General features: G+C 47.5%; 1 protein-coding gene across 3 annotated transcripts in view; it reads right to left on the bottom strand.

Annotated features, from left to right (window-relative positions):
• The window catches only part of HNRNPUL1 (heterogeneous nuclear ribonucleoprotein U like 1), a 32,787-nt gene that overhangs the window by 1,483 nt on the left and 9,806 nt on the right, over positions 1-21,498 (bottom strand). For all 3 annotated transcript variants that reach the window (XM_065926165.1, XM_065926166.1, XM_065926167.1), the window contains exons 6-14: positions 20,366-20,465; positions 18,296-18,408; positions 12,845-13,111; positions 11,596-11,718; positions 11,366-11,494; positions 4,056-4,224; positions 3,157-3,441; positions 1,823-2,112; positions 244-438 (exon numbers count right to left, since the gene is read on the bottom strand). In XM_065926165.1, coding sequence (XP_065782237.1) covers positions 244-438; positions 1,823-2,112; positions 3,157-3,441; positions 4,056-4,224; positions 11,366-11,494; positions 11,596-11,718; positions 12,845-13,111; positions 18,296-18,408; positions 20,366-20,465 — 1,671 coding nt within the window. The remainder of the gene's footprint in view (positions 1-243; positions 439-1,822; positions 2,113-3,156; positions 3,442-4,055; positions 4,225-11,365; positions 11,495-11,595; positions 11,719-12,844; positions 13,112-18,295; positions 18,409-20,365; positions 20,466-21,498) is intronic.

Below are 21,498 nucleotides of genomic sequence, written 5' to 3'. Positions count from 1 at the left end.
ATGGACACTGGCCATGGTGCTGAAGCAGGGTTTGCGGCCCCCTTTGCTTGCTGCACTGGGTGAGGAACTAGAATGGCAGTTCCTACACATAGCAGCCAGTGTGGCAATGGTCACCAAATGGAATAGCTATACTAGATGGACACCAAAAGACTGCCCATCGTTTTAGGGATAAGCAAGGACATGAGTCTAGGAATACACATCCGTGTGGGGCCCCATTCTACCTTCCCTGCTTCTGGCACTTACCTGTTGATACTGGTTATAGCCGGGCTGAGGGTAGGTCTGTGCCGCGGGGGGCGGTGGTGGGGTATAAGGGGCTGGATTGTAGCCGCCGTAGCTCCCATAGTTGTAGGCAGGTGGTGGAGGTGGTGGAGGTGGTGGGGCTGTGTAGCCCTGGCTGTACCCTCCCTGGTTGTAGGGAGGTGGCTGGCTGTAACTCGGCTGGAAAGCAGGAGGGGAAAAAAAACAGGTCTCTGTGAAATAGCTAGCTCAGCTGGGATGGAGGAAGGGCCTGTGTAAGCAGTGAGCCCACAAAGGAATGTCCCCCTGGGGAGGTTGTTCGAGGGCTAAGAAGGGGGTGGGTCAGCTCTGTGACCTGGCAGGACAGGGGAGGATGCAGAGCTCTATCCTGGACTCTTATCCCAGGCCTGAGACCCTCGGGAGCAAGGCACACAGTATCTCTTGAAAACCTAGGTGTTTCCCTACACCCTGCCCCTGTAAAATGAGAATTACAACAGGACTACCCCTTTGGACTGTGTTGCATATTCAGTATGCTTATGTGCACACTCCACTGAAGAAAATCAACAGTGGTATTTGTTACAGGAAGATCAGCTAAGGAAAAGAGTAGTGGCAATTCCCTAAGTGCTCCCCATGTCCAGGCTGTATCCTTAACTCATCTGACCCCTGATCAACTCTCTGAGGTGGGTTCCATTGGCTTTGTTTTATAGAGAAGGAAAATGAGGCCAGGGAGGTGAAATCAACAGGGCCCAAGTCACACGGGCAAAAAGTCGTGACTTGCCTCCAGGTCCACCTATTTCTACAGCCTTACCTGCAGAGCTATATCGTTATCTTTCCCTCACAGCAAACCTTGGAAGTGAGTTCTACTAACAACTCTAGGCCTTTATGAGGAAAACAAGGTTCTGAGAGGTAAAGCTGTTTGTCCAAGGTCACAAAACCAGAAGGTTGTGAGGCTGGAGTTTGAATTTGTATCTGCCCAACTCCTGTTCTAGCAAATATTCTGGTTAGACTGGGGCTAGACCATGCACCTGTTATCTCCTGGCAGGTGCCTCCAGGCCTGGTGAGTGGAATGCGCACAGTAAATGGGGACTGCCCATGCACATCAGAGCCAAGAACCGACTCTGAGAACTTGAACTGAGCCTGGAGGTGCTTAGCAGTGAAGCTCTCAGGGCAGAGGTCAAGTTCTCATCAACCTCAGGGTCTGTCTCCACATCCTGAAGACAAAGCCTGGGCAAGGGGTAACTCCAATGCAGTGCTCTCTTGGGAATTCAGTGAGGCCAATGACAATACAGCCAAGAGAAATGCATTTGCTCGTGGGACAACACAGTTGGCCCCAGGAGGGTGACAGAACAGGTAGGTTCCCGATTTACTCTGAGTCTGGAAGGATCTGGGAATATCTAGAGTCTGTCCTAGCTGAAAGCACTGGCAACAAAGGGAGAAAGGGCAGGGCTGTAGGTAATAGTGAGGACCTGTGGCCCCACCTCCTCTCACCTCTCACATACACACACACGCATGCTCATCCTCTCCCCTGTACCACACACACGCTCATCCTCTCACCTGTACCACACACACACGCTCATCCTCTCACCTGTGGAGGGCTGTAGCTGCTGACAGGAGGGGTGCTGGTACTGGCGCTTGAGCCGGGGATGTTGCTGTTCTTGTTGTAGCCGCTGGCCCCTGGGGGGTTCCTGGCAGGGCTGTAGGTGGGTGGTGGTGGAGGCTGCTGTGGTGGCGGCTGTGGTGGTGGAGGCTGCTGTGGGGGGGGCTGTTGCTGGGGAGCCCGGTTGTAGCTGCCTCGGTTGTTGGAGTTGTTGTTGTCCCGGTTGTTGTTACCCCAGCGGTTCTGGTTGTAGCCACCACCTCCACTGCGGTTGAAACCTGCATTGGAGAAGCAGGTAAGAGGCCCCACTGTTCTCTGATTGGTTGAGACCCTCAGGAGTCAGGCCGTCTTGGGGACTGCTGTGGCTCCAGTGACCATGCACAGAGCAGGTCCAGTAAACAAGTTAAGCACCCGCTCTGGCCTTCCCCAGAGCCCTGGGAGTGCCCAGTCATCAAGGCCTGCTGACAGGTTTATCCTGCCCATTGGACTGTGGGCCTGGAACCAGAGCTGTCTTGGTTTCCACTGTGTCTCCAACATCTAAGTGCTTAGCCAAATGAGCCAGCCTCTCCCAAGCCTTTGGCCCAGAACCCTTTCCCCAACCCATTCCTGCTGGCTTCAGGGCCTTAGCTTAGGCATTAGCACTTCTGGGGGCCTTTCCTGAGCCCTGCTCCCTTGCAGGCTGAATCACTGGAGCTCACTGTACCCCTGGGGTTTCCCATGCAGCCCAGCATCCTTCTGGACTGTCACTAAAGGGTGACAGTGTGTGGGTCATGGCTCTGTCCCCTAAACCATCCAACACAAGATTGAAACAGAGAAGGGCATGCTTACTAAAGTCATGACCATACACTTCAGATGCAGTATAACTTAGTGACTAAGAACTTGGGCTTTGGATCCATCACTTGATACCAACCACAGATTCACCTGGGTCAATCAAGCAAATTAATCTCTCCAAGCCTGTTTCTCCATTTGTTTTAGAAGCAAAAACAGTCCTAATATTTGCCTTGTGCCAGGTCCTGGGACACAGGACTGGCCCCTCTTCTGAAGGAGCTCATGGTCAGATGAGGGGTGGAAAAGACTCACAAAAGTAATAGTAATGATACACACAAATGGGCAAGGCCTTCAGGGGTAATACTGGTGGGGGGGACGGCAGGGAAGAGATGACACTGGGAATTTCCCTGAGGCCCCACACTTTGATTTATCTCAGTTCCCTACCAGGGCTCAGCCCACAGCTGGTGCCAAGGAAATGTCATCTGCTGACTGAGGAAGCAGTCAACCCTGACCCTGGAACCACAAGTAGGAGAGTTCATTGTGAGATGTCTCACCTCCTCGGTAGTTGCCTCCTCCACTGCTGCCGCCTCCTCGATTTTGGAAGCCTCCTCGGTTGCCCCCTGGGGGCCCTCGGTTGTCATAGCGCTGGAAACCGCCGCCACCCCCGCGGCCCCGGAAGCCGCCCCCGCCCCGGCTGTCAAAGCGCTTCTCAGGCGGCGGGCCGGCCCTGCGGCCCTCCTCGTTGTACTGCCTCACCAGCTTGTCGGCCTCCTCTCGCTGCAGCTCGATGAACAGCACCTCGTCCAGGAAGTCCCCAACATCGGGCAACGTGAAGTTGGCTAGGAGGAAGGGAGGGTGCCAGAGGGACAGGAAAGGCAGTCAGTACCTTCCGAGGGTCAGTCTCCTTCACCCCCAGGACACTGGTCTGCCAGAAGGGAGGAGTAGGGGACCACAGTGTGAGCAACAGAGGAGAGAGGGTCCCAAGCTCTGCCTCCCTGACAACAATCAGGGGCTAACAATGACCCTCTTTTCTCCTTTTTCTGAAGAGGTGACTAAGCTCCACCTAACCAGTATTTGATACCCCAGGGAACAAGCCAGTCAAGGGGACTCACCATCCTTGTTTTTTATAGAGAAGCTTCACTGAGGGTTGCTCAGCCAGCCCACCCAGTGGGTGCCAGAGGCAGAAGACCATGCGGGTCTCTAGCATCTGTTTCCACACACCCTCTCCTGCATCCTGCCCGAGCCCCATCTAATCTGAAAAGCCCGCCCCTACAGGGATATGGGCAGCTCTTCCAGTTACAGCTGTACTACACAGGCAAGGGACAAAGCAAAAGCAAAGAAGTAACAAAATCAAAAAAAGAATACTCAAGGAGTTGGGTGGGAAAAACGGGATAAGGCACTTTTCCCCTTAAGGGCCTTGCCACAATGTCCCTCTGGGCCGCTCATCTCCTACCTTTCATTTCTAAGACCGCGTGATCTGGGACATCCTTCCCTTCTTCATCAGTTCGCTTTATTGTTCGGTCTTTCAGGTCCTCGTCAGTGGGACAAATTACAATAGCTTTGCGCTGGAAGCCTTCAAATGGTCTCATTTTTCGTCTCTGGGCTGACCCATAAACATTTGTCTAGGGGTAGGTATCAGAAGAGGCAAGAGGCGGCACATTACAAGTTGGTTTTTCCTCTGTGGGGTATTATGTGGGCCAGGGAGTGAGAAAAGGATACCAGTTCTCCTAAGCAGAGAAACTCAGGAAACTGCTCCTTCTTCGCTTCTAGGATTCTGGAATCTACCCTCAGAAAATGAAGTGACTTGAGAAAGTGGCTGCTGACAGTCATAGGACAGGAGATTGCTAATGTTTGGGTTCTGCTTTTTAATCCCATTTGTTCTTGGTATTGTACATTACAGCTCTCTTGGCTCCTATTCTAAAAGTAGCATATGCTTACCATAAAAAAAATTCAGAGTACAAGGTGTAAAGTGTAGAGTAAGAAGCCTTTTATCTACCTACTGCTGCTATTCCTACTTCCCAGATATGACCTGTATTGAATTTCTTATGTATTTTTAGAAATATCTGTGTGATTCTTAAAACCAATGGACTCAAACAACACACACTCTCCGGAAGTCTTTTTTTCACTCAACATTTATCATTTTTCTGTGCTGGTGCTCTCCCTTTTTTTGGCCATGCTGTGCAGCTTGCATGATCTTAAGTTCGCCGACCAGGGATTGAACCCCGGCCCTAGGAAGCAAAAGCACCAAGTCCTAACCACTGAACTGCCAGGGAACTCCCTGGTTTCTCCTTTATTCTTTGTACAACAGATGCTGTAATTAGCCAGCCCCTTTGACAGTTGTGTAGGTCGTTTTCATCAATACTGTGGTTCTTTTATCCCCTTGGTCCTGCTCTGAAACACCAGCTGCACCCACAAGCTTCTAAACTAGGGTGCTTGACAAGCCAATAGCTTGTGCTGTTTGCAAGTGCAGTTTTGCTAGTAACTTTCTCTTTGCTTCTTCTAGGTGATGGTTAGGTGCGTCCTGGGCTGGTGCTGGCAGACAGCAGTGCTCTAGGACACACCTGATTGAGAGCACAACGGCTTCCATTCACTGCGTACCTCCCACATGCTGGGCCCTTTGGGACCGGGGCCCAGATCTATCAAACCCCAGTGGTCCAAGGACTCAGCCTATGGACTTGAATCACTTGGACACACTGTGAAAGACAGCAGCTGGAACCCCCCTATAGGGGTCCTCCTCAACCCCAGTCTCTGAAGTGGGGCCCAGACACACATACGGGTGTCCTTTTCACACAACAGAGCTGGAGTGATAAGGAATACTGCATTTAAACAACTTTCAGTGGCCCTGAAAGGTAATCAGGGGAGAAGCCACAGAGGGGAACAAACCCGTAAAGAGGCCTGCATCCACAAACAGACAAACAAATGTTATGTTTTGAAGATGCAGCCTAGTGGGGTGGAAAAAGCCCAGCATCAAGTATCCAGTGTGGCTGCTCGCTCACCACGGCCAGTCTGTGTTGTTGCTTCATCCATGAAATGCGGGAGAAAAGCCTCTCTCTTAGACTTGGTGAAGACTGAGCGGAAAAAGGACCACAAAGCATCTAACCATGTGTGAGGGATCCCTGGAGTAGGGGCTCTGTTGTGGCCTCCAGGATGGAAGCTGCCCAGACAGAGGTCAGTGGTGCAGAGCAGAAGCTTGGCACACCCTGGATCTAATGTGACCTTGTCAAGTCACACCACAGGGCCCTGAGGCTGTGACTTCCTCTCAGAGCCTCAGTCTGCCTATCTACTAAGTCTCAAACCCTGAAAGGGGAAAGTAAGAGGAAAATCATATGGTCACTACTAAGACTGAAGGAGTTCAGGCAAGTAAAGCCCTTGCTTAGTCCAGGATCTGGCTCACAGCTGACACTCAACAAACAGAGGTCATGGTTGGTGTGAGGTGGCTATCACTGGGCGGGCTGCACTGGCTCTTCTCGCTGGATGGTTGAGTTCAAGCAACCCGGACCAGGCGAAGGTCAAGCTACGGTGATTTCCCATCAGAAGGGTAGGAACGGCGAGTCAGGGTGGAAATCTAGGCTCTGGGGAAGAGGCTCGAGGTTGAAATCGCAGCTGTGCCCTCTTATCCGTGAGGATGTAGACAAGCCACCTAATTAGTCTTGAGTCTCAAATTTCTGCATCTGAAAGACGGAGATCCTATCACCCTCCCTCTGGCTCTGGTGGGAATTTGCAGATGTGGAAATGTCTGGCAGAGAAAGAAGTCTGAAATTGGGGCCAGCAGGACTGATGCTGTCCTGGGGAGGCTTCCCAATAGGGAGCATCAAGGAAAGTTAAGTTTGAGGAGAAGATGAAACACGAAGAGAGCCTATTCCAAAAACACGAGGAACAGAAGCTGGATGTGGGTCAGCCAGAGGCCAGGGACCGCAGTGCACACCTGTTGGGAGATCTGGTTGTGGGTATAACTATTCTCTAAACCAACCTGACCCCAAGGTTCTGACACACACAGCATTTAGAGGGTCTTCCTTGTTCTCTAGGGAAAATGTCTCAACCTTCACTAGGGGTGGAGTGAAGGCATACACGTGTATGCCATACATCTGTGCCTTGAGCCAAACAAATGGTGAAAAAGCACAATGGTTACAAAGGAAAAGTCAAGTCCTTCTCGCTGCTCTTCATAGGCTCCATTTCTAAATGCGAATCAGGTGGCGCCTGGTCACTGGAAGACAGAATTTGACTTCCAGCTAAATAATGAAGCTTCCGCCTGGCACATAACCCAGATGGGTGGGTGTCAGGGGTGAGTGTGGCCCCAGACATTCTGTCGACAACTGATTCCACTGTTTGCTTGCCCATAAGAAATGATCAGCAATCCTATTCTGATTCCTCTGAACCTCAAGGACGTGGATAAATGCCTCTCGGAGGTTTTCTATGAAGCAGACCCGCCCTGTCCATGTCTGGATGAAGAGACAGAGAAGAGAAGCACTGCAGTCCAGAGGGGCCAGTCCCCACAGCTTCTTGATGGGAGGGAGGGGGAAGAGCAGAAGGGACTCCTCAACAGCTGGCCTCTGTCCTGGGAAGAGGCTAGAGACTGAGGGATGGCTCCTCAGACACTTCAGAGCTGAGATGCTGAGAACCCTCATGGTGACAGTTTTGAAGACTGCACCTCCCTCCCCTTACTCCTTGGCTTGGGGAAAGGAAGAAGAGCATCTAAGCCACACCAGCAAAAATGCAAATACTTGGCTTTCCTAGAGGGAAGGGAGTTAGCTGTTGGTGGCTGTTGCCACAGCAAACACAGTGAGGTCAGAGCCCCTGGGCTGGCCCGGCACTGCTGTGGTCACTGGGGGCTGCTGGTGGCTGTTGCTAGGAGACCAACACAACAGCTAGGTCAGCTTTTCCAGCTGTGTGGGCTCCTGCTGCCTCGTTTCTGCTTCTCTCAGTCCCACCCTGCTTGAAGATGCTGACTTGAAGGAGGTCTGGGGCTGTCTGTGTTCCCTGGCCTCCTGGCTACTCCCATTCCTCTGTGAAGTGGGCCAAAGGACAGGGGTTGGGTTTCTCAGAGCAGCTGCCTGGGTAGTTTTGGTGTGTGACAGTCTGGGACAGGCGGGAGGGAACAAAACAGGCTGCTCACAGCCTGAAATCTCTAAGAGACACTGTCTCCTGTCAACTGTCCCCCTTCTACAACTCAACAAGATCAGGCTGGCAGCAGGAGAAACTTGTGTGAATCCCACAGAAGCAAGCTTAAAGCTGTTGACCGAAGAGTTCACTCTGAGCTCAGCATGAGGTAAACCCAGTAGAATGAACCACATGTGCAGACACAGAACTGGCTAGAGTGTCAACAATGGAATGGGCTGAGGTTCTGGGGTTGGGGAGGATAGAAGAAACGCCCTCTTCTTCAATGCCTGTCCACAAGAGGCAGTTTACTTTGGGTCCCCACAGTAGCCCTGGGTCTGTTTCAGGCAAAGGCATGGCACCTGCCCACAGGGATGGTAAGCAGGAGCACAACCACCTTGAGTTGAGGCAAGGTTAATGACACTGTCATATCGTAGCCTCTGATCATTTGCCTGGCCTGGCTCTGGGTTGCTGGATTCCTAAGAGAACTCCTAGCCTCAGACCTCAACTCTGGGAGTGGCCTAGGCTCTTCTCAGAAGCCTCTAGGAGGGCAGGTCTGCTGTCTCACTGAGGCCAGCTCTTGCTCTGCATCTGGTAGGCCAGGGATAGGCCAGGCAGTCTCCCATTCCAGAGGATTCCCACTGGCAACAGAGGACCCAAAAGAGCCACTTAAGCAATGTGGCCTACCGCTACTTTTTCTCCTCAGCTGTTCCACAGCTGTGACACCCACAGGATCTGAAGAGGACACTCAGGTCACCACGGAACGAAAGCAAAAGACACACCCCCCACCTCGAAACCTGGCCTTTCCTGGCTTCTGCAGGCACATTCCCCTCTCAAGAAGGGGCATTTCTGGGGTCAAACTAGGTAACAGGAAACCCAGAAAACCCAGACGTGTGGAGGTCAGACCACTCAGGAAAAACCAGAAAAAGACAGTGCTGGGCTGAGATCCAGAGACTGCAGGGACTCTGCCTGCAGTCCCAATCCTGGCTCTGGGAACCCCATCTAAGTTAGGAGTCAGCTGCACATCGACCTACCCCTCATTGCCAAGGTTGGTGGGGGAGGAAATGCTAGGATCTGGCCTGGAGCCTCCTATAAATCTTCTACACACACATTTACCCACACAGGCTTTTCTGGAATACCCTTTTTGATGTTTAAGCCAAAACAGGTCAAACCACTGGCTTCAGACCTCTTTCCAGGCCTCAGTAACCTCTGGTTTGGGGCCCCAAGTCAATCCTCCAATCTGTGGTGAGCCAGAGAACCCTCCTCCCCACCCCACCTCACCTTCAGAGTTTGTGTTCTGTTGCCTTGCTGTTGGCCTGGAGCACTTGGCCTGACCTACATGTTCCTTCACCAGGAGGCCAGCAGCCCTGGAGACCACAGGGGCACCTGGAGAAGCCCTGGACCCTGTCCTGAGTGAGCCGGCAGCTCAAGCCGAAAGGGCCAACAGTGAGTCTTTCCAGTGCCCCGCAGTTCTATGCCTGGCTGAGGGATTGGGGGCCTGACCTTCAGAGAAAGCACATTTTGCAATGTTGGACGGAGATGTTAGGACAGTTTACCCCTAGGATTATAAACATTTTAGACCACATTCTTTCCTCTATATGTGAAATGGGTTTCACAGCTGATTTAACTAGCAAACTGAGAAAAAGGGAGGCAGAGAATACTTGTGGTATCCAAAAAAATCATTCTCAAGGTATGGACTACAATTCCAAAATGCCCTGACAAGCAATGGGGCAAGGTGATGCCAGGGTTAATTTAAACAAACAAAGTCTTCAAAGGGGAAGAAGGCTGGCTGTGCCCATTACCGACGGGGCCGGGCTGGGGCGGCCCTGAGTGGCTCCTGGACTACCCTGTGCCCCTCCCCCAGAACTGCAGTCTAAACATCGGCCCAATTAGTTGTTTTATCAACATTTAGTATTATGGGATCGTGTCTGTCTTCACAAATGTGAGTCTTTAGGGCTTAATCCCAGGGTTGCAGCATTGGTCACGAGGTAAAAGTATACCTTTCCAGGGAACTCCTTGGTGATCCAGTGGATAAGACTCCACATTTCCATTTCCACTGTGTGTGCGGGGGTGGGGAGAGAGCGTGTTTGATCCTTGGGGAACTAAGACCCCCCCCATGCTGCACAGTGCGGCCAAAGAAAAAAAAAACACTTATAAAATAATTTAAAAGTGCACCTTTTTCATGTTCACCTTCCAGAAAAGCAGAACCCAGTGTAAATCTTGTATCTCCACCATGACAGAAGAGTATCAACAGTATTGCAGTCTTGGCCAACTTTCAGTTTTCTAGTATGATTGTTTCATCAGCAAACTAGATTTCCACTCTCAGTATCTAACTGGCGAGACTGTGTAATTTACCTGTCATGGAGAACCATCACCAACTAGTAGTCTTTTTTTGGTCTTAAGTTCTGTGTGTTCTTTTCAAAGGTTGGATATTAAGGAATCAATTTATCAACTCTGAACACTAGATTACCAGTGTATTATAAAAGCATATAATGCAGGAACAACCTGATGGAACAGACGCAAAGGGCAAGCTATGTGGAATGTGCCACCCTCCCCAAATCTCCACTATTCTCCAACCCAGAAGCTCTGGCTTGTTTTCTGTAAGATGTTCTCTCCTATACAAAAGCACCTTCATCTCTTGGGAGTTTCCAATCACCTTTCTTTTCTTTCTAAAAGGTTGTAAGTTAGTTGGATGAATAATGGATCTATCTATCTATCGCTATTCCACATGGCTTGTGGGATCTTAGTTCCTCCACCAGGAATTGAAAACAGGGGCCTCCTGCAGTGGAGTGCAGAGTCCTAATCATTGGACCACCAGGAATTCTTTTCAACCACCTTTCTGATCAGTCAATCACTAAAGTCAGCTCTAACCTCACCAGGAGCCCTTTAAACTCATGGTAACCAAGTACCCAGGGCCACACTCATAGAAGGCACTCCAGTTAAGGCTGCCAGGTCAGCAGTGCTACTTAGTTTATATATTTGCACACTTAGACAAAACCTGCTACTTGAGAAAGACTTCAGGACAAATACCAAGGATGATGTCTCACACGTGGTACTAACGAGGAACTTTAACTGTTTGGATCGCTCATACTTTTAATGTGAAGAACCCTGCTCTTCATTGAAAGGCACGTAGAAAATACATGACATATACATGTACCTGATAGTCATAAGAACATGCCGAGAGAGGCTGGGACAGACCCATTCTATAGATTAACAACAATCTCCAGTTACTACATGCCAGTCTCCATGTTAGGTGTGTGAGCACCATTCTGAGCTCTGTTTTCCAGATCAGGAGACTTAACAGTCAAAGGATAAAGTCTGCTGCCCAAAGGCATGCAGCTAGCAAGTGGCAGAGCTGGGATTCAAGCCCAGGTCTGCTTGGCTCAGAAATATAAGCTTTTCCATCTCACACAATTGCTCTCACCTGACGATATTCTTTTGGGCTGCTGGGGGCTTGAGCCAGGTCTAGATCGCTGCCCCCTGACCCCCGGCAGACTGGACTCAGAAAGCTGTGTCAAGACTCTGGGACTTTGCCACCAGGTATAGCTGACCTCTGACCAATACTGTAGTCCAAGAGCATTACGGGGAAAAAAAAGGAGGAAAGAGGACTTCCCAGGTACCCAAAAGGCCCCTTCCCTCTCCTGGGGGACGATGGTCACCAGTTAGTACCTGGTCTAGGATATAGTTGCGCTTCTTGCGGGCAGCAATCTGGATGAGACGGTTGAGGCACTGAGTGGCCTGCTGGATCAGGACATCCCAGCGGCCGGCGTAGTTTCGCTGACGGCGTAGGCCCATTACCTGTGGGCAGGGAGTGGTGAGGGGTGAGTGGGGGTCCTGTTTGCTAGGCAGCAGGCAGGGAGCAGGGGGGGCGGGTAAAGAGAGAGAGGGGCTGTGCTTACCCGCATCTTATCCATGATGGCATTGGTACCCAGGATGTTGTACTTCTTGGAGGGATTGGAGGCTGCATGTTTGATGGCCCATGTGGTTTTCCCAGCAGCGGGCAGGCCCACCATCATTAGAATCTACGAGAACAGGACCAAGAGGGGCGCGGTGAACAGTGTGTACCACGGCAGCCTGGCATCACCACTCGCTGGGGACCGTGAGGGTGACTCTAAACCTCACAGCCATCTCTGGGAAATGGAAGCAGTTAACAGTGTCTACCTCACAGTATTGCTGTTGGGAGTGAAACAGGATGAGGGTTGTGAGACTTTCAGCAGAGGGCCTGCTGTTACCATGAATATTAACATTTCTGTTTAGGCAGCATTCAGGGGTGTCTGACAGGGAAAGGCCCACAGAATAGGCACAAGGAGTGGTACAACATTCCTGGAGTCTCAGATGGCAACAAATGTATGTGCAAGGACAAGTGCCATTTCTAATTAGTACGTTTAAAATTTGGCAAACACTGGATGCAAGTGAAATGTCCAAGAGGAAAATAGTTTGTGAGGTTACTAACAACAAATTTCAAAGAGGTGTTCACGTAGTTAAGATAAAAGCACACCAAAAAATGTAAAGTGAAAGGGCAGGGTATCAAAATGCTTACTTATACTGTAAGATCTCAATAATAAAATGTGTGTAAAACCAGTACCTAATACAGAAAAAAGCATAGGATAAACTTCAAAACACTTAAAAGGAAACATTTGTAGATGGTGGAATTACGGGAAACTCTCCTTTATATTTCCTTTATATTTATATTAATTTTCTAGAATAAACGCAAAATCACTTATACACCAGAAAAAAACAAAAAAAATTATTTGAGAACCAAGACCACGAGTACAGCTTCTGCAGCCGAATCAGCTCCAAGCCCAGGTGCCATTTTGGTTCTCAGACAGGCTTGGGCAGGAGTGTGGAGCCACACAACCTCCTCCAAGAACCTGCTCACCAGAAAGTGCCTTCGCATCCTTTTTCTGCTGGACGGCCTCCTTTCTCAAGATTCTGACCTCACATGAGGAGCACTGTGGCAACTTCTGGGATCTTTCTGGTATTTAGTTACGATAGCCCTGCCCTCTTTGGCCTAAGCCACGCCCACACCCCCTCACTCTCCCCGAAACTAGGCAGCTCCGCCACACTCAGCTGCGGGCAGGTCTCCTGTCTAGGCGGCAGCATGGCTCTGCAGAGGTGGCCACCCAGGCAGGCTTCCAGGCCCCTCACCTCACACTCTGCCTTGCTCTTTGGTCCGACGGTGCCCCGGATGCGCTCACTCAGGGGAAGGTGCTGGATGAAGGTGAAGCCTGGGAGGACCGAACAGTAGGGCTCTGCCCGCTGCCCGAAATTGAACTCCACCGCACAGTTCTTCACCAGGACATGAGGGTAGAGCGCCTGACCCCCTAAGGCTTCCTTCTGGATTCGGAAGGCAATGCCCATCCACTTCCCATTTTTGGTGAAGGAAAGTTCCACATCATTTCCACATTCAAAGTCCTAGGGAAAAAAATCCAAAGAAAGGTAAGTTCCAATGCTCTGCGTAAGGTACCAGGAACCATGAGTCAGGGAGCAGATGTAGGGGGTGGAAAACAACTTCGCCCCAAATTCAAGTGCAGCCCTCCTCAACATATAGATGCATCCGCCAGCCCCAAGGAATGGCTCAGACCATATACAGCCCAAGGCCCTCTTTGGCCATAACCCAGAAGTGGATGTGAAGTGTGTAATTTTAGGAAGTTCCAAGTATTTGAGTCTTGTGCCTAGCCTGAGATGGAGAGGAAGCTGTCCTGTCCATTCTCAACTCGCACAAGATAATGGATGGAAAGAAATTTACAGCAGGGCCTGTTAAGCCAAGCCTGGCTCCACAAGTGCATCCATTTAAATGTTCAACACATGCTCCCTGAGTTCTTGCTCTTCTTGATGCATATTCTAGTCATCTGAGCCTGACAAGAGCTCAGAGCCTAGTGGGGAACCAAACAAGGACATTATCCTAAATCAGTGAGAACACACACGCATGATCAAGATTCTCTGAGGAGGAACCTGTAAGCCAAGTCCTGAACAATAAATGGGAACGAGCCAAGTTTGGGGTGAGAGAAGACAGTCCTAAAGAAGAAGTGATTATGTACAAATCTGGCAGTGAGAGGACACAGGGTCAGACTGGCTGAAGCATAAAGAACTGGGAGGTGGTAATTTCAGGTACAGCTGGACAGCTGGAAGGGACCATATTCATTAATTCAACAATTCATTGAGTCCTTACTGATCAGCTGAGGTTTAGTGTCAAGATCCTGTTTAGGAAGGTAGATGGCTTTAGTTCTACCATTTACTACATCTTCAGTTTCCTTATCAAAAAAGATTCCACAATATAGCAGAGTTGTGCTAAGGACTAAACAGGTTAATGTATTTCCTACAGAATGAGAGCACGAGTTGGGGGGTCTCACTCCCAGATGCCAGACACTGCTCTGGACTGAAGCGTGGGGGTGGGGAAGGAGTTTGGATTTCTGCTAATGGCAGCAGAGCAGAGCCCCTGACTTGTTCCTAACAGCAGAATTGCCTGGTCAAAATTGTGTTTCACAAAGATCACTTCAGCTGGAGGGCAAAGGTTAATAATTAACGAAGACTCAAAATTTGGGGTCATACAGCAGACAGGAACATAGGCTGAGTTGTATTCCTTTCCCTCCTGCATGCAGAGACCATCTTGGGACTTGCCTTTGAGCAACTGTGAAAGCCCCCTTCCCCCAAGGAGACTCCTCACCACCTTCCTCAGTAGCATAGTTCTACATGGTCCTTTGTGTCTGTAAGCACCCATACAGGTAGAGATCACGCAGGGCAGACACACAAACATCTGCTGGACTAAATCCTGCCTCAATCCCTGCAGTATGGTCCCTCCCGTGTCTTCTCACCTGAGCAAGAATGGCCCAGGTCACTTTTGCTCTGTTATGGAAATGAACATGACAGGGGTTAACCTTTTTTATGTCCACCAGCTTCACTATAGGAACTTACCTCATTCTATGGAAACCAGCACCCTCAACTGACAAACCCAGCACAACAGGGCCAACAGTCAAGGACGCAAGTCTAATTGTGTCACTTCTGCTAAAATGTTTGTGGATGCCACTCTAGGCCTAAGGACCCAAAGTCCTTAAGCCTGGCACTGTTCAAAGTGTGTGTTTTCACAGCCTCACCTCTCACACCTCTTTGTGCTGTTCCCGAGGCTCCAAATATTTTATTCCTTATGATTTGTCGAAGTGAGTTATACTGTTCTCTCCACCTGGAAGGTCATTTGGTCCTGTTTTGTGAATGCTGAGAACTCAAGTTCTGACACAAATGTCCTCCCTACTAGTTCCCCTTCAGGTCACTGATTTTTCACACCCTTTCTTAACTCTTCGCTCTGAATCTTTTAAAGTGATGCCATTACTTCATGGCAAACAGATGGGTAAACAGTGGAAACAGTGACAGACTTTATTTTTTTGGGCTTCAAAATCACTGCAGATGGTGATTGCAGCCATGAAATTAGAAGACACTTGCTCCTTGGAAGCAAAGTTATGATCAACCTAGAGAGCATATTAAAAAGCAGAGACATTACTTGGCCAGCAAAGGTCCGTCGAGTCAAGGCTATGGTTTTTCCAGTAGTCATGTATAGATGTGAGAGTTGGACTATAAAGAAAGCTAAGGGCTGAAGAACGGATGCTTTTGAACTGTGGTGTTGGAAAAGATTCTTGAGAGTCCCTTGGACTGCAAAGAGATCCAACCAGTCCATCCTAAAGGAAATCAGTCCTGAATACTCATTCGAAGCACTGATGCTGAAGCTGAAACTCCAATACTTTGGCCACCTGATGTGAAGAACTGACTCATTTGAAAAGACCCTGATGCTGGGAAAGATTGAAGGTGGGAGAAGAAGGGGACAAAAGAGGATGAGATAGTTGGATGGCATCACCGATTCAATGGACATGAGTTTGAGTAAACTCTGGGAGTTGGTGATGGACAGGGAGGCCTGGCATGCTGCAATCCACGGGGTTGCAAAGAGTCAGACATGAATGAGCAACTGAACTGAACTGATCCTTTAAACATAGGAAACTGAACACAGAGTCTTAAAAAACAGAAGTAAAGATGAACTGGTTGAAGTAAGACTCAAGGCGCAAAGTTCCCAACTGCCACACACTCAGAATGTCACGCCCAACTGAGAAAGCTTGGGGAACACAAGTCACGTGCTGATGACACATTAAACTGCTATAACCTCTCTGGAGTTGGGAGTACAGTCTTCACAGTAGCTATCAAAAATTAAAACTATACCTCTGACTCAGAATTTATGCTTTCAGTAGCATATATCCTACAACTGTATGCCCATAAAAATACAAGAATGTGCAAACTGTTCACTCCAGCACCGCTAAATGTGCTCCAATGGGGAAGTGGGAGACTAAATCACACAGGACATCCAAGAATGGGAACATGAAAAGCTCTCCAAGATACTCTGGTAAGTGGGAAATGATAAATTATCACTGCAGCATCAACTGTTCCAAGAAATAACTTTCAGGTCCACCAGGGGAAACTGACACGTACATCAGAATACTAGGAAGCCACTAAGTAAAACGATGAGAAATTAACCAAAAATCTATTAAGAGAGGACTGATTATATAAATATGGTAGATCAACACAATAACTACAGACTATATAAAAGAACAAAGAAGTCCTCTAGGTAATGATATTAAAAAAAACCCTCTAAGATATATAGTTAAACAAAGACAGATACAGAATAACATGTGTAATATGCTACCTTTTGTGTAGAAGAAAAACAACCACCACCTTTGATAAAGAAATGCTGAGTACCAGTGGGTTCATGTGTAGGGGAGGGCATATGTGAACCACAGGTGGAGGAGAAGGGTCTGAAGAAGACTTTATACTGTATACCTTTCTGTATTTCTGAATATTTTTGAAAACCATAAGAATTTATTAACTATCCAACAGTGTTTTAAATTGAGCTAGATTTATACTTTCTGTGTAGACAGGGGAAAGATAGCTGAGATTTACTGTTAAATCAAAAAAAAAAAATGCAAGGTTTGGAACAGTGTGCAGAATATAAACATGGTTAATTTTTATTCAAGAAAACATGCTTTTTATTAAAAAGATAATGAGGTCATGACTGACAAAGGAAGACTGAGAAATTGTTTTAGACTAAAAAGACATGACAAGAAAATGCAATCAGTGATCCTGGACTGGATCCTGAACTACAAACCAAATTGTGCTAAAGGATACTGCTGGGACAGCTGACAAAATTTAACCGTGGACCGTGGAGTAGATAATAGCATTAAATCAACATTAAATTTGATTACTGTGGTTAAGAGAATAGCTTTATTATTAAGAAATGCATGCTAAATATTAAGGAATAAAGACAGAAAGTAGGCATCTTACTCTCAAACAGGTCAGATAAAAATCATATACATACACATACATGTATTTGTGAAAAATGGTAAAGCAAACATTAGAATTTGGACAAGGTTCTATGGAAATTCTTTCAAAGAGGGGAGGAAAAAAGACAGAAAGAAAAACAGTACCGTGTACATAACTATGAGGGAGAGAGGGAGAAGGGAGAGGGAACGGGGCCAAGAGGAAGCACCCGCCTGGCCAACCACTCTCCTGGGGCTGCATCGCATATCCTGAAGACATTTAACTCCCAACGGTCACAGTGTTAAAGAGTATTTCCTGAGCATTCATTCTCTGCCAGACACTGTTTTAAGTGCTTCTAACGGTTTACCTTAATGACACTACATGAAATTCTGAGGTAGGTGTGAGAATTCTCACTGAGAGGAAACTGAAACACATAGGGAGGGCAGGCTGTCCAGGGCTGTGAGCTGAAAAGCAGGGACTGGGTCTGGGCCTAGGGATTCCGACCCCAGAACCATCAGTCACACTCTACACCTCTGTGAGTGCTGGTCACTGCTCTTGGAGACTGAAGCTCAGCAGCAGGTCAGGTCTCTTCTATCTTGTTCTGTTTTTTGCATCCATCCCATCCTCCTAAAAGGCAATGCACTATTGGAAGCCTGGCTAAACCAATGAGGTGAAGGAAGGGAGAAGATTTGGAATGAGATGATGCTAAAGTGGGGGCAAGAGCCAACACCACTGCCCTTGAGAACAGATTGGCTATTCCATGGGCTTCCCAGGTGGTACTGATGCTGAAGAATTTGACTGTCAACACAGGAGACATGAGACAAGGGTTTGATCCCTGGATCAGGAAGATCCCCTGGAGAAGGAAATGGCAACCCGCTCCAGTATTCTTGGAGAAAATTCCATGAATAGAGGAGCCTGGCAGGCTACAGTCCATGGGCTTGAAAAGATTCGGACACAATTGAGCACCTATGCATGCAGACTATTCCATAGCAAAGGGAAGTAATTCCTTAGTTTGCTTAGGAAATGTCACTCTGGTATCTAGGAGTTGTACACGTCTGACACCCCCAAACATCTTCAGGATGCCACCTGAGGACTTTGCACAAAAGGCCAGAGGGGGAAGAATGGCAGAATTTTGCACAAAATGACCACAAACATTTCAGTGTGTCAAAGGGAAACAGAGGTACGGTGAGAGTGGCAGGACAAAGCGCAGACAACAAACAGAGGTATTCTGAAAAAAACGCTGCAGGCTGAACTCACAGGACCAACATTTGGTTCTGTCAACTCCCACGGGCTGCCAGCACTCACCGCAAAGCAGCCAATTACATCATTCTCTGCAAACTTGTCTCCATAGTTTTCAAAGCGGCTATTGGTGGACTTCTTCCCAGTGCCTCCGTAGCCATAGGAGAAAGGCTCTTCACCTGAGGGAAGAAACAGGCCAAGTCCAGTTAAACCTGTGATGGTCACAATGGCCTTTATGGCTGTTACATAGTTTTAAATTAAACAAATAAAAGAAACATTTTCTTTGCCAGTTTTACTAATCAGGTGCTTTTGGGGGAGGAGGTAACAAAGTTTCCATTGAAAGGAAGCCCTTCACCATGTAGAGTTTCTGAGGGTTTGATGGCTTTAGGTGTTAAGTCTGAGAGTTTGAGCTGACCTAAACTGCCTTGAACAGAAAGGGAGAACTGGGGAAAAAAGGGAGGAGGGAAGAGAAGCCAGGATGGAGGAAGGCTATACACTAAGGCACATTTCTTCCCTGTGACATTCAACATTCAGTTAAGTCTCCTAACAGTCTCTGTTTTTGGTGTCAGTGAGTTTTGGTCAGAAATCGGTAAAGGGGTTTTGCTTCTGCAGATCACGAGGTCTAACCTGTAAGGAAGGTACTGATTGCCTCAGGCTACACAACTGGGTTCTGAAGCAAGATGACTGAGACCCCAAGGGCCCTGGCTGGCATCTGAGTTACAGAGATATCAGGCCAGAAACCTAAGTTCTGCCAGTAAAGCAGGCGCCAACAAGCATGAATTCCAGGCCCAGCTCTAGCCTGAATCAGCTGTGTAGCCTGGACATCTGCTTGATTGTTCTGGGCTTTACATGTTTATCTGTATCAACTATTCTCCATTTACCTCTCAAAACTGAAACAAAGATAAAAGGAGATGACATGAATCTTAAATAAAACTACTAATACATATTAAAATGAAAACTGTACACTGCTTTTAACCTACCATTTCTACTTTTACGGCTCAGACTAATTACATACAAGGAGAGCTCAAGTGTTTTACTATAAAAATTTGTAATCAACATAAATGACCTAGAAAACATTTATAAATAGGTAATACAATTATAAAATGAAAAGTTATGCAGTGGTCAAAAAAACCTATACTTATTTACAAAAATATAACCATCAATATTAAGTGGGAAAAAGCAGTCAGGCTACAAAAAAGTTCTATAACATATCCCATTTGAGATACACAAAGGACAAAAGAACTGCCTGGAAGAATGCAGATGAAAATGTTAACACTGGTCATTATCTCACAGGTTTAGAGGAATTTTCATTTCCCCATCTCTGTAGTGGCCTGAATTTTCACAAGGAGCAGACGTTATTTTCAATCAGAATCTTTATATGATCAAGAAGGTCTCACCATGGGTCACTGAAATCAGTCACCTGGGGCCAGAAAGTCATTAGGACCTGGGGAATCTGAAAATTCAAAACCTCTCAAGACAGCCCCTCCCTGCCCCTCTCCGCCAGCCAGCCCTGGCCCCACTGGTCTTTGCTTTCTCTTTTACTCTGGGTTAGGCTCTGGACAGAAGATTCCAGACAGAACTCAATGAAAGCTGAGGACCTTATTGCTTTCACAATGGTTTGAGAACAGGAGACAACTGGTCTCTCTCTTTTTTTTTTAAAGGGAACAGTTTTCTGAAGAGAACTTTGGACCCTGTTTTTAAAGATGAAGGATAGAGGGAGGTGGGAGGGGGGATCGGGATGGGGAATACGTGTAACTATATGGCTGATTCATGTCAATGTATGACAAAATCCACTGAAATGTTGTGAAGTGATTGGCCTCCAACTAATAAAATAATATTTAAAAAAAAATAAATAAAATATAAAAATCAATAAATACTACTTTTGCTGGGAAAAAAAAAAAAAAAAGATGAAGGATACACATTTTTGGTAGAAAAATTGTTGTATAACTGTGGTCCTTCCAGTTGAACCCTGTAAGTCTGAAGCTAGGCAGCACCACAAACCTAATCCCTGTTGTCTATTCCACCCCAGGGTAGTTCTGTTCTGGGTCCAGTGCAGGAGACGAAGCTGAGGAAGCTTGAGAATCCAGCGATCAAGGCACCTGCTCTACTCTGGACTGCTTGGCTGGCCTCCCTCACCTAGCTGAGTGCTGCAGGAGTCCAGGGACCAACCGATGCGGACCACGTGTGGGTCGGGCTCTGTAGATGGAAGGTGCTTCACAGAGATTTCTTCGTTGATCTGGGGACAGAGAAAAAGAAGGCTCAGAATTGATTCTCTGGAGGCTGACAGTTTAGGAGGCAAAACAGGTGAGAAGTGCACAGATGCTAAAAAAACAGGAATGGCTTCTGTGGCTGGGGAAATGTATCTGAGCTGTGTGAAGGGCCAGCTATATTGAAACCAGGGCCTCCAGAGGGCTCAGGAGAGTTCAGGGCCACAGAGATGGGAATTCTAAAACTAGTTATTTTTTAGCTTTAATACTGGCTACAAGGCAAACAAGGACTCAGAATATTTGGTGTGGAAACATAAATTGGTGTAATGTCTTTGGGGGGCAACTTAGCAGTCTTATTATTAACAGCAAATGCACAAGCTCTAAACCAAGCAATTCAACTTCCAGGCTATCCTAGAGATACATACACACAAAAATATGCAGTGTGGTGGTCTTTATGTTGAAAAGGAAGGAAGGAAGAGAGGGGAATAGGAAGAAAGAAAAAAACCATCTGTAAAGTACCAGTCACATGAAGGCACATCCATGCCACAGAATGATGCAGCAGTTAAAAAGAATGAAGCAGGGCTAATACACTGGTATGAAAAAACATTCAAGATACAATATTAAGTAAAAGGAGCAGAAAAAATAAAAGGCACCTTCTGACTTAACTTTTAATTAGCAGTTAGATTATCTAATAACCAATACTTATCTTGTTAATTTGAGACTTTTGGAAAGTTACTCTAATAACTGACTTTTGGACACACGTTTTTCACATTTTAACATCTTGAGTCAGTATGTATCTTACAACTGATGTCTAAAAGTACTATGTTAGTATAACTGGCAGTTTCTCTATGCACACAAAACAATGTGCAACTTAGAATCAAGTGTCTTAGTCAGTCAAAAACGAAAACCTTTGGTCTTAGTTTCCACCTCTTGAAAAGGGGGGACAAGAGTACATATTTTGTGATAAGACTGTGAGGATTAATGGAGATATCCATGGAAAGAACTTCACACTGTACCTAGCACATGCAAAGTATTCTATAGCTATTAGCTATCATAAATACG

Source organism: Muntiacus reevesi, chromosome 2 (assembly GCF_963930625.1).
Source record: "Muntiacus reevesi chromosome 2, mMunRee1.1, whole genome shotgun sequence".
Lineage (NCBI taxonomy): Eukaryota > Metazoa > Chordata > Mammalia > Artiodactyla > Cervidae > Muntiacus > Muntiacus reevesi.
The sequence above is the reverse complement of the archived record's forward strand: the minus strand, read 5'-3'. Positions and strand labels throughout refer to the sequence as shown.